Here is a 12,506-nt window from a genome sequence, read left to right as displayed (position 1 = left end):
AGCACTGCCCCACTTCTGACATTCCTGATGAAGGCTGTGTGCTGTCACACTGCCCTGAGTCATTAGTTTAGACTGGTGTGGGAGCACTCTTGGAGCCCCCCGTCACTTGATAGTCCAGCTCATAAATACTTGGACAGTACTTAATGGCTGTATTACATTCAATTGTTATTCTGATTTTTAGGCCGTCACCAATTCGTATTTTCAAGAAAATTCCATGACCAGAGGGCTCATAACCGTACATTATCCAATCACTTTTGACACACAGAGGAACCAAATAGCCTCATATCTCATGGAGGACGCCTTAAGATATTGTGGCAAGTAAAATTTTCCAGTAGAGATTTTTCCTCTAAACTGTGTTTTAAATTTCACACTGGTAAGGTATATGCCTACCAATTACTGTCAACCCAACCCAATTTTAGAAAAATTTGTTTTTAAAAGATTCTGAAAGATTGTAGAAAAGCAAGATAAATTCAAATGTATATGAAATCTCACAAATTCAGATTTTAGTTATTCACTCACCAACAGAGTGATCTTTACATGGCACAGATTTATTAACTTACACCAGAGTAAACAACCCAACTTTTCAACAGTTCATACAGGTAATGGAGATAACTTAGTTTCAACTGAGAAAGAATTTAGAAAAGTGTCCAACTCTAACACTCTAAAATGAACCCTTTAATGTGCTGCAGGGAGATTTTCTAAACCAGACCTTCATGCTTCTTTACAGTTAATGAACAGTCACTAGAAGGAAAGTCAGAAAATGTGGAAAAACTGAAGGCATAATATAATACTCTTGCCAAGACTCCCACACTATTGGCTCTAAATACCTAAGTGTGCTCACAGCTAAAACTTATTGTTCATAATTTGGCCCAATGTTGTTAAAGGTATAAGGCAACTAAAAAATAATACAAAGTATTAAGCAATTTAGCTCAAACTCTGTGGCACATTATGGTAGTAAAATGACTTCTTCTACAGACAGAGGGTAAATTTTCTATTTTTAAAGCTAGCCTTTAAAACTGGAGTAACTCAACCCAAAGCAAATATAAGTATAGAGCCTCATTTTAAAAAGTTCAATTTATTTTTACAGCACTTACTGAAGGGAAAACATAATTTCATGCCTGTTTGGCTTCTCTCCTGCTTCCCTGATTTTTTTCCAAATAGTCAATTCTGCTCATTAACTTTTTTCTTCAAACAAAGAGACAAGAAACACAAGGTCCAGGTAGAATAAATACCAGCTTGTCCTTACCTAGCAACTACTTTAACATAAGTAAATAAACCTTTATGTCTAAAAGCACAATGGCATTTTAACAGGCAAAATACTCATGCACAGTCAGATAAAAAAATTACTGTTAGAGTGGAGGAACACTCCAACCACTTGCAGATTATTTGCTTTATGTCATTATTTCCTGTAAATTCCTTTCAGCATGCTGGACTAGAAATTTTATTTCAAAATGGAAAGCTGAAAAATCTCAAATCTGCCTGTAGTCCACACCACAGAATCACAAAGTAGCCTTTTTTCTGTTAAATAGAAGTACAAGTACAGCATTAAGTTTAGCATAAAGAGCAGTGCTACATTTTAGGTATGCAGGCAAAACTGTGAGGGGAGAGAATAAAAATCCACTTAAAGAATTCCATCTTTTAAAATAAGTAGCAAGAAGTAACAAACAGTGGGAAAAGCACATAATTCTAACAGAAAGATGGTATGACAGCAAACCCAGACCTGAAATTCCTACAGAAACAATTAAAAACAACCCAGAAGTGAAAGCCAGCAATAATTTAATTTTTTTAGGCTGCTTTGTGGGTTGTGAATCTCTGAGTTTGGCAGAATAACTTTACTAACAAGACTCTTATGTCCAGGTTTCATGTGGACACTCCATAAGCTTTGTGTCTACTAAATCAGATCAGTCATCTGAATGAAACAGCACATAAACAGAGACTCTTATGCTGCTTATCCCTTTTAGTACAGAGGGTAAATCAGATGCTTTCAAGCTTTTGTTTCACTTTTTAAGAATCAACATGGGCCTCTTCATGATATAAATTATGTTTTGAATGCACTGGAAAAGTGTATCTTCCAAGATACTACTAGATATAAAAGACTCTAGATATAAAACACTCTTCTTTCTGACAAAATATTGACAATTAAAGGTTACAATTAACTCAACACCTGAGAAAAATGACCAACAAAATGTTCTCCAAACACACTGCATTGCTAACTCTTCCTTTGTTCATAGTCATGTGTTAGCATTTGCAGTAACGAGCTCCTGCATTCGGTTAGTGCAATTGTTGTTGAAATAACCTAAGCAGACATTATTTCCATGACTGATAGTGAAATATTCAATCTATCTATATTTTCAGGAATGCCAGAAAAGCATGCAGACTAGAATTGCTGATACAGCTCTGGAAGGGAGGAGGGCAGCAGAGGGAGGAAACTGAGCTCTCTATAGGTTCAAAATTAAAAACAGTATTTATATTAATTACAAAGTATTTATTTTAGTTAAGAATATAGTCAGAATTAATAATCAATTATAAACAACAAAAAAAATCAAATACTATCTATTAAACAGAAAAAAAATTGTGCCTAGCTCTATTTTTTAAAAAATATTATCCAAGATGACTATTTTAGATTCAACATTAATAAAACATGATATAAAAATGTTTTACCTCCAAATCTTTTTTCTCTCCTTAACTTTTTATTAACAGATACCACCAACTGACTACAGCTCAACTTTATGGAAATAAAGAAATCTTAACAAAGGGCTCCTTACATTAGCCATGCGTATCACAAATCCTTGCATTACATTCATTTTACACAGGAGTCATAAAAACACTATGGATACTACAAGGAAAAAAAAAAAACCTGATGCTAACAGATGCTGAACTACTATACCAAATCATTACATTAACTATGAAACACTCCCACAAGATAAATCTATAATAGAATCACTATTCTACCTGGAAACAGAGTGGGGCAGTTAATGTTTTCTTTAATTGTTGCCTAATTAGTATTTGGCATTTCAGTAGTGCCTTAGCAACTATGATGAATATCAGGTATATTAGAGTGCCAACTTCTATCTGAGCAGAGTTCAGCAAGCCAGCAGAGTTCTTGCTTCTTAAAGCTCAAACTACTGGCACCAGGAATGTAATGACACAGCAAAGATAGTACTGACGCCTAGAAAATAAGCTTAACTAAAGAATTCAGCTATGTTGTTGCAGCTGCCATCTGCAGATCTTGAGGTCACTTGAGAGAATCAGTGAAAGTCTAGCGAGCTGCCCAGATTTAATATCTTAGTCAATGGCCGACATGGTTACTTTTGTCACACTACCTTACCACCACAGCCAAACCACCACCATATCAGGAAAAAACAAAGTGTATTTCAGCCCTATGAACCTAACATCTCACAGATCTCAGAAACTCTGACTTTGGGAATTAGTCAGGTTGCTAACATGGTGCAGCTGAGCTGAACCCAAGCAGTGGATACTGCCCAAGCAAAGCCAACACCAGCGCCTGCACTCTCAAGATCTGTTTCCATGGCAAATTCTTTGCACTTGTGACTTCTTTAATATGTACTGATGTGTGGGGCTTGCACTGTTCCAACATGGACAAGCAAATGTCTCCTGAACAGATACAACACCCATCTGACAAGGGTAAGTGCTGCACTGTATTTAGCTACAAAAACTAAGAGCAAAACTAGAAAAAATATTCAACATAAAGATCTTCTCCCCTCATACAACACACACATTCAATCCAGAGGGGTCTAAATCTGTATACAAAATACCTATAGACAGTAATAATATGCTACATGAAGCAAAATATAACTTCATGTATTTTCTATATAGTGCAAATCCTTAGTCCCACCTCCCTATGTAGAGGAAGAAAAAAGAAAAAATCATTCAATAAGACGACAGTTCAGTGCCTTTCCTATATTAGTGCTAGAATTTTTATGTAAGGGATATGCACAAATGAGACCCACATTTTCCTACTTAGAACATAAAGGTCTCTATTGTTCCATGTTACACCAGTACTGCTATGAAAACTTAATTTCTTCAACTTTTTTTTCCTCTTGAAGAACAGAACTACTGTTCCCTTAGCTGTTCCAAACAGAATGCATGCTCAAAGGGTGAGATAAGGGGAAAGGAAGAACAAATTACCACATTCATTTACTACTTTTTCCTTCTTCCTTTGATTATTAGCATGAAAGATTCCTACAAATGCCCATAATTCATTAAATTATTTTAACCCGGTGCCTATGTTCAACAGGTCCATATATTTGTCACATCCATTAAGTTAATTTCTGTTTGTGTAAATCTATCTATAGTGCTAATAATATAAGCCATAAACACATAGAAATATTACTGCAGAAATAGTATTTGACACTAAAATAACAGGAAAACAATGCTAAGAGAACTTGATGCACGTTATACATAAAGAGATTATATACAGAGGTTGATAAGAAGAAAAACAGTTTTGGTGTCCATTTGGATCAAGAAAGACTTAGAAACATGTGGTTTTAAGCTTTTTCTGACCATGAGGAAAACATTTTGTGCCTTGTAGTTCCGCAAAGTGCTTTACAGTGCCTGTTTATCTTCTGCTCACTTGTAGACAGAACTTTTTCTATTTAAAATTATTCAGTGAGTACTTACTACTTTTGTTTCTGCGTTCATATAAATAAACTACAAAAAAATCTTCAAATGCTGTATGTTCAGTAATATACAGCAGTGGTAGAAAGTGGTGAAACAGGCATGCATGATAAAAGCTAAGGAACTCATGTCAAATTGGAAATGTCCAGTGAAGAAACATGAACACATCCTTCAGCTACCGCAGCTACAAAACATTCTCCCATCTCTCCTCCAAAAAAGTTATAATGATACTGAAATGTACTGAGCATACACCACGTTAAATAAATCCACAGAATTATATTCACTCCTTCATGGGAGCATGACCATTCACCCTGCAGTGCATCTGCTGTCCCAGCAAGTTTGAACTTCCACTGACCAGTGTAGTGAATTTCACAATAATGAACAGTACCGCAAAGCTCTGCAACCTGGTAAAAAACCTGACATACACGTTTATAGAACTCTCCAATCAACTATTTAAATGGAAAAATACTAATTTCTAGAAGGACATGAGGATATTACAGGAGGGCACAATTATAATGAAGTCACAGAGTCCTCTCTTCCCTTATAACTGACAAAATTTTGAATTTGTTTGATCAATTTTACCATAGGACTCTGTGATCTTAAACGAACATAAATGATAAGATGATTCTGTGATTCCATTTCATGAAGTTTTCCTCCATTTCAGTCCTACTGAAAGTTGTTGAAGACTCTGAGCACTAAGTGCGAGAAATTTCTTCGAGCAGAAGAGATTCCCATTTATTCAGGACCAATTTATAAGCATAGCTTATATGACAACACTCTCCTTTACCTTGATTATTTTCCCCTCCCTAGAGCTTATTCATACATTTTAACAAAAAAACCCCACAGCTCCTTTTTTTGCTAAGCTCAGTAATCAGTGGTCAAAATCTTTTATAGATTATATTGACAACTATGTAATTTTTACCAGCACAGAAAATCTTTTACTACTTAAAATAATATATTAAGAATGTGCTATGTAATTTCTATAATAATAATTTATGCATTCATGATTTCATTCTAAACTTAGAATTCCTTGCATTATGTAACTTAAGAGAACACAAATCAGGGCAATATCAGCACACTACTGTATATTATTCAAATATTACTCGTTTTCTTATTTGCTAGTGTAAAAGAAATAGAAATACCTGTAACTTGGGGAAATACTATGCTTTCTTTTCTTGAGTGACAAATTTTTCACTGTAATCTAATACTCTCACATATAATGTTATTACTGTATTTATGGAACAATTATATCATTAATATATCCATCAAATGTTTATATGCACATATATGCTATATATATTCAAATGCGTAGAGCTATAATATATATTTATACACCTATCATATATATGGAAAAATATAAATGTATATAATATACCTTTTCTATTTAAAATACAAATATCTATAAAATGCAAATATATTTTTAATCTGTATATAGGTGCGTTATATTCTTATATGTAAAGAATCTTTGTCAATAAATAAATTTATACATAAATCTAGGTATAAATATTTACCTACACACATTTTATACAGATACATATGTATATACATATATATGTATAGCTTTTATGCACATATAGTTATAGGCATATCTACTACATGTATTTTAAACCAAAAGAATTTTAAAGGATGACAATAAATTTTTCTAAAAAGCAGTGTTCAGCATAAGGTTGTTCAATGTGGGTAAGTGAAATATCCCATTCATTGTTACTAAGTGTTTACTAGTTGAAGGCACTTTTTTAATGGAAAGGACATCAGGTTATCAAAACAAACAAGGAAACAAAAAAAAAAAACCCCCAAAACCACTATGAAAAACGTACCTCACACCATAAAGACTTCTCAAGACAGGAATTAAATTTCCATTTTATTAGGGACTGAATCATGGTTAGCTGTTCTGTTGTAATCCTAGAAAGCTTCACACCACTGTTGTTCCTCCTTTGCTCAATATAATTCCAAGCAACGGTTCCTATGTGCCCTGAAGGTAAAGTCCTAAAAATTGCTCTCGTTCCAGTATAAACTGATTTTTTAACCTCTCTATCATTTTTACAGAAACGTCTTATTAATAGTGTAGAACGTTCCTTTTTGCTTCTAAAAAAATCCTCTTCCAACTCTTCTTCACAGTTATCATTACAGTCCTCAAAATGGCTCAGAAAGGGCTTTGAGGGCATTCTTCCAGTAAAGTTATTTCCACAGAAGTTGTGACCTGAGCATGCCACTTTAACCTTTCGTGGTGCTCTTTCCAGACATAAATACCTATCCCTTAGAGCATCTTCATACAACTGCTGCCCATTTTCATTCTCACAATTATTTGTCAACTCCATTATGCTGCAGGTGCAGGCTGGGGAACCAGTGCTGTTACCATCACCATCACTCATGGGCTGCAAGCAGTCATCCAGAATGAAGCTGTTGTGTAAACTGCACAAAGCCTTTGATATATTCCTTTCACTAGCACAATGTAAGTGAAAAAAGGCCACTTTATCGGGATCACTGTTGTCATTCTTATTTACTGCTGTCTGGCTTCTTAATGAAGGTCCATTCATTTTCAACTGAATTTCAGCAAGCATGGCTCTTTCCAGCGAAACAGGAATTCCAGTTTCCAGGCATGCCTCTTCCCCTGCTAAAGGATCACAAGATTGATACAATTGACTGCACGGGATATTGCTCTTGTAGTTTTTCTGCACAATGTTACAGTTAATGTTAAGAAATTCCACTGAATCAGAGATGGAGCTGTTCCTCTCCCAGAAGTTTTCATTACTCTTGTCATTAGTCAGTTGTTCTTTGGCCAGAGGGAATATTTTGGGCACTGAGCCCTGAAGACTTTCTTCTTCAAGTCTGTGTAAGTAAGACAGAGTGTGTGTGGTTTGCCTTCCTGAACTGGCAGTATGTCTTTTTATAGCACTGGTGTCCAAAGCATTTTCAGTATTTTCATCTCCAGCTGACTGGGCAGGTATCACTTTACCCTGTACCACAGAGAGGAGAACAGATGCTGTCATCTCCTCAGAGGTCATCTTGACACAGTCTTTAGTTGCTGGATGTGTGCTGGGGATGGGGGGAGGACCTTCTCCACCAATTCTCACACCATGATTTCAGTGTAATAAAAGATTCAGTGCTAAAGAATCAGGGTACACATGGTAAAATGTATATTGACTGCTTGTTCTTTTTGAAGTGGCTTTTACAAAAAAATGTATTTTTTTACTGTTGGGCTGCTAGGCTTTCCCAACCTTGGATTACTGGCATGAAACACTAACATTTTAAAACCAGTTTCTTATTGTGATGTAGCCATTCAGCTGGACACTCTCCACAATTAATTCTTCTGTCATATATAGCACACCCACTGTTGTCTCAAATTGTGGATGACTAAACACGTACTCCATGTCACAGATGCATCTCCCCACTGGGCATCCAAAAAGTTGGTTTTCTGTAAAGAAAAGACATATATAGATATATTGAACAACATCCATGGCACAAAATCCACCATCACAACTACAAACACAACAATGTGAGTTAATTGTACTGAGATCTAGAGAATTCCAAAATACACATTTAAATTTGTCTTAAAATTTCACAGAAGAATTTTGGAACATCACAGTCATATTTTACATATTTAAATAGCTTTCTTCACTTCACTATGGAAAGCCACATGACTGCAGAAAACTAATTATACTGAAGCTGTAACAATTAAATCAAACACATAAATAAAAAAGGGAAAAAAGAAAATGTATTTTCCATATTTTTTCTGACTCATAGCCAGGATAAATTAAAACATTTTCAAGAACACAGTAAATTTTAAACCCACACTGTGATTTTAAATAATTCTTTTCTTGTTCAGAAATACAACTGTTTTGGTGTTACATGGTTTCTGCTTTCATTAAACTGTATGCTGTTACCATGAAATCATGAAGAAAACAGTATTTTTGCCACAAGTTTACAACTGAAAAAGCACAAAGACAGATTAGAGCAAGACTGAAATACAAATAATCTTTTGACTCCTTTACTTGTATGACTTAAGCTAAAAAGTTAACCTGCATTTCAACATTGTCATTAATTCTCAGCTTCTTTCCTGCAAGCAGCATGGTAGAAGTAAATCTTGGAATCAGAAAATATGAGGTTACAGACAGCTCAACAAAGGAAACAGAAGACTAAAAGAGACACACCTAGATAATTCATGAGATAAATCACGGTGAATTAAACAAGCGTGCACTTACACTTCAATTTATCATACTTAGCACTGAAAAACATAAACTGTATTATTAAAAATGTAGAAAATGTAGAGCTGTACTAAGGCCTACATTTACTAGAACAGTCTAAATTCAATAGAAACAAGCAAAAAAAAAACCTTTAGAGCTTCAACAGCAACAAGTAGCAGAAAACTGAGGCAAATTATGAAATCACTGGTTCAGCTACACATAATAGTTAAATCATCTGTAGTGGATAGAATTAGGAATGACGGTAGGGATAAAAAGCAGAAGAGCTCAATAATTAATTTGAGGTGTAAAATCTATTTTGATACTCTTCTCAAGTAACTATGATTAACAATTTTATTTTAATGCACTTTAGAGTGTCAGCTTTCATTTTTATTGATTACTAACCATCATCCAAAAGCAGTCTAGCACAAATCAAAAGGTAAATACACTCATTACTTCACAGGACATTTGACATGCTATTTTCTCACATAATTAAATTTGTAACTAAATGTATCATTTTGCCAGGGTGGATGGAGGATCACAAAAAAAGGAAATACAAAATAAGAGTAGTTACATTTTGCTACAAATCAGTGGCTTAAAAGTTTGCTAGGCCACCAACAGCATTGTTTCTTCATGCAGTACAGCTACCACAGGTGCGTGGAAAAAAAAATACAATTTAATACTTCAGTCAAGATTTCAATTTTATTGGTTTAATGACAGGGAGGGTTGTAAAGGAAAGTGACAGAGAGAACAAAGAGCCACAAGTTTTACATTCTCCACCCATTACAAAATGCATGTGCATGCCAGATCAGCCGGAGCAGAGTCCAGGTGGTAAACTCAGATCCTGTACTAGACAGATTTAGCACCAGAAAGGAAAATAACAGCTCCAGTTCATAGAAAAGTTTTGTAGAAGGAGACAGCAGTAGTTCAATGGGCTGGCAAGCTTGGGTCTTTAAAAGAGTCATTCATGTTACCAACACAGCTCACAGAGCAGCCTAGGTAATACTGCAACAGCACAACTGTAGAGCACATGCAATGAAAAGGCAACACTCAAGCAATTTTTAAAGTCTACATTCCCTGGTAGTCCCTATACTTTTACATTGTACCCTGAAATGCATTCCACTTTCTTCAACTTCACCTATTTCACTTTAAAAAGAACAAAAAAAAAACCCCACACCACCACCAACCCAACACATCCACAAAAAAAAAGGAAAGCACTTCGTCAATTTTCTTATTCTACCATTTCCTATCCCTCTTCCCTGTCCTTCCTTTTCAAATCCACAGGTGACAGCTTACATAACTTTTTGCCACTGCACACTTGATGGATCCCATCTTATTTTTTTCTGGCAACCACTGGCCTTTCAGTTCACATCTACATATGATGATGCTGATCAAAGGAGAAAGATTTAGGAAGGAGAAGCAGCTGATTTTTTTCTTCATCTCTTTAGTTTCTTTCTTGCTATATCAAGTAACAATAATTCTTTGTAAAAGGTATAAAACATGTATATGTAGTAGTAGTTGTCTTCAGCATTGATTTTTCAAGGAATTCTGTGATCTATCAAAATGTCTTAATCTACTGATTTATCTTTCCTCTTTGGACCAGAACACAAATTTCCACACAACTGAAAGAAAATACAAGCCACTGATATATTCATAACTGTACTCTCTGTATTTAATAAAAATTAATGAATTGGATTGTCACTGCAAATATTATACCTCTTATTACATCTGTTGCAAAATGAAACTCTTACAAAATATCACTCTATTATGCAAAAAGACAATATTATGCAACTTTAACATCCCACAGTGATTTTAGGATAATGAAATTGACCATGTTCGTTAACTTACATTGGGTTTTTATGAAGAAACTTTAAAAAATAAATATAATCACATAACTGATTTGCTTCTCTAAGCAGGTTTTGCTAAAACCAGAAGTCCATTTATATCCCAGACTATCCACAAAGCTCATTCAGAGACTAGGACTGGTCTTTCAGTCCTCCTTCCTCCTACATAATTTTCCTATCTTTCTCTTACACCTAAGTGTTTCCACACATCCTCCCCAAACAGCTTCTCTCAGACCTTTTTCTTTTCTCTAGAAATTATCTCAAATCTCCCCCAACACTTGTTCTGCTGGTCACCTCTCCCCTCAGCTGCTGAGGCCACACACCTGCCCATTTCTCTCTACCAATATCATTCTTCTCTATCTGTGCCTGTTTGAAATCCAATTCAAGAATAATGTCTGCATAAGAAGCTCCCACTGCCTGTCCAGCTGTTCCCATCCTCTTGTGACCACTGCAATGTGACTGCAATGCAAATGTGATCCATCTCAAGAATCTTTTACTCAAGTTACTTCACAGCTAAAACACTTTCCCAATCTAGTTCATAGTATGGCTGTACTAATGCGCCACAACAGCACAAGGGAGAAAATGAGCAGCACAGGCAAGGGAAGAAAATGCTTCCTAATGTGGTTTACACATTTCTGCAATTTGAAAACATAATTTGTTGTTTCAGCTATGTCAATCTAGCAGGTAGCTGCCACCAAACCTGGTAGACCTACCCCTCCCCTCACTCTTCTCTTTTTGTCCCCATTCCCACCATCTCACTCCTCTGGAGATCATGAGTCCACAGAGTTAAACTGATTCACCTGGCTGATAAGTCACAAAACTATTCTTTTCATCCAAACAAACTGACTCACATTGCAGTCACATGATCACTATATTCCATGAAAATAAAATATTAGGAATGCCTGGTAGAAGCTTCTCAGTAGAAGCTTCAGTTTAGACCATGTTTGCTAGGATGTCTAAATGCACCCTGAAATTTCTCTTAGTCTGGTATGTTTAGTGCATGAGTATGCAAAACCTCATGAGACAGCAAGTAAAAACCATGATGGTAGAGCCTCTGATCTATGGACAACTGCAAAAATATCTGAAGCTGTGGCTCTGCTGAACAGATGACATGGGTTTCATGTGTCCTAAGTTATACTCTTCTCAGTGTCTGCTTTCCACAGCGATCAACAGATTTCAGTTCAGTGTGCCCAGCAAATTCCTGAAACTGATGGAATTCATTACACATGCTGTGAAGTGCGTTAACACGGTGTTATAAATGCTATCAACTGTAAAACTCACAAGCTCAACCAATAAAACTGTATTTTGTATCGTACTGTAGATTTGCAGAATTATCACTCTCTGTAGCTTCCTTTTCTTGCCTGTCTGCATATTGGTGGCCAAAGCCTAGATCTTCATATAAAATCCTCATACAAACATATACATGCACTTGCACATAAAAATGCTGAAATTATTCAAAAGAATATTCTTCCTGTTGTACATCCACGCTGATTTAGACTTACAGTTAAATCTGAACATAAAAGCACATGAAGTCAACAGCAAAGCCTGCACTGTATTCAATACATGCTGGCATTTTCTAAAGCCGCTAGATTAGCTGATTAAATCCATTAATAACTACACTGGTTCATTTTACAAGGCTGAAGTTATGTCAGAAATGTAATGTGCTCCTTCTATCAGTAAAGGAAAGTAAAAATATAAGAAACTAGATCCAGCATTAGTGAATCATTGTGGATGCAGAGGTCAGCCAACAAAGACAAATGAGTAATTAAAATAAACAACAGCACATGCATTCACAGAATGTATTAAGTCTGAAAACATGTGACACAAAAGTAATTTGTCTACA

At 35.4% G+C, this 12,506-nt stretch overlaps 1 protein-coding gene across 5 annotated transcripts in view; it reads right to left on the bottom strand.

The window, feature by feature from the left end:
* PLCE1 (phospholipase C epsilon 1) overlaps nt 1-12,506 on the bottom strand; it is a 149,919-nt gene that overhangs the window by 109,039 nt on the left and 28,374 nt on the right. For all 5 annotated transcript variants that reach the window (XM_048310526.1, XM_048310527.1, XM_048310525.1 and 2 more), the window contains exon 2: nt 6,456-8,053. In XM_048310526.1, coding sequence (XP_048166483.1) covers nt 6,456-7,643 — 1,188 coding nt within the window. In that variant the 5' untranslated portion in view covers nt 7,644-8,053. The remainder of the gene's footprint in view (nt 1-6,455; nt 8,054-12,506) is intronic.

Source organism: Corvus hawaiiensis, chromosome 8, assembly GCF_020740725.1.
Source record: "Corvus hawaiiensis isolate bCorHaw1 chromosome 8, bCorHaw1.pri.cur, whole genome shotgun sequence".
In the NCBI taxonomy this organism is placed as follows: domain Eukaryota; kingdom Metazoa; phylum Chordata; class Aves; order Passeriformes; family Corvidae; genus Corvus; species Corvus hawaiiensis.
The sequence above is the reverse complement of the archived record's forward strand: the minus strand, read 5'-3'. Positions and strand labels throughout refer to the sequence as shown.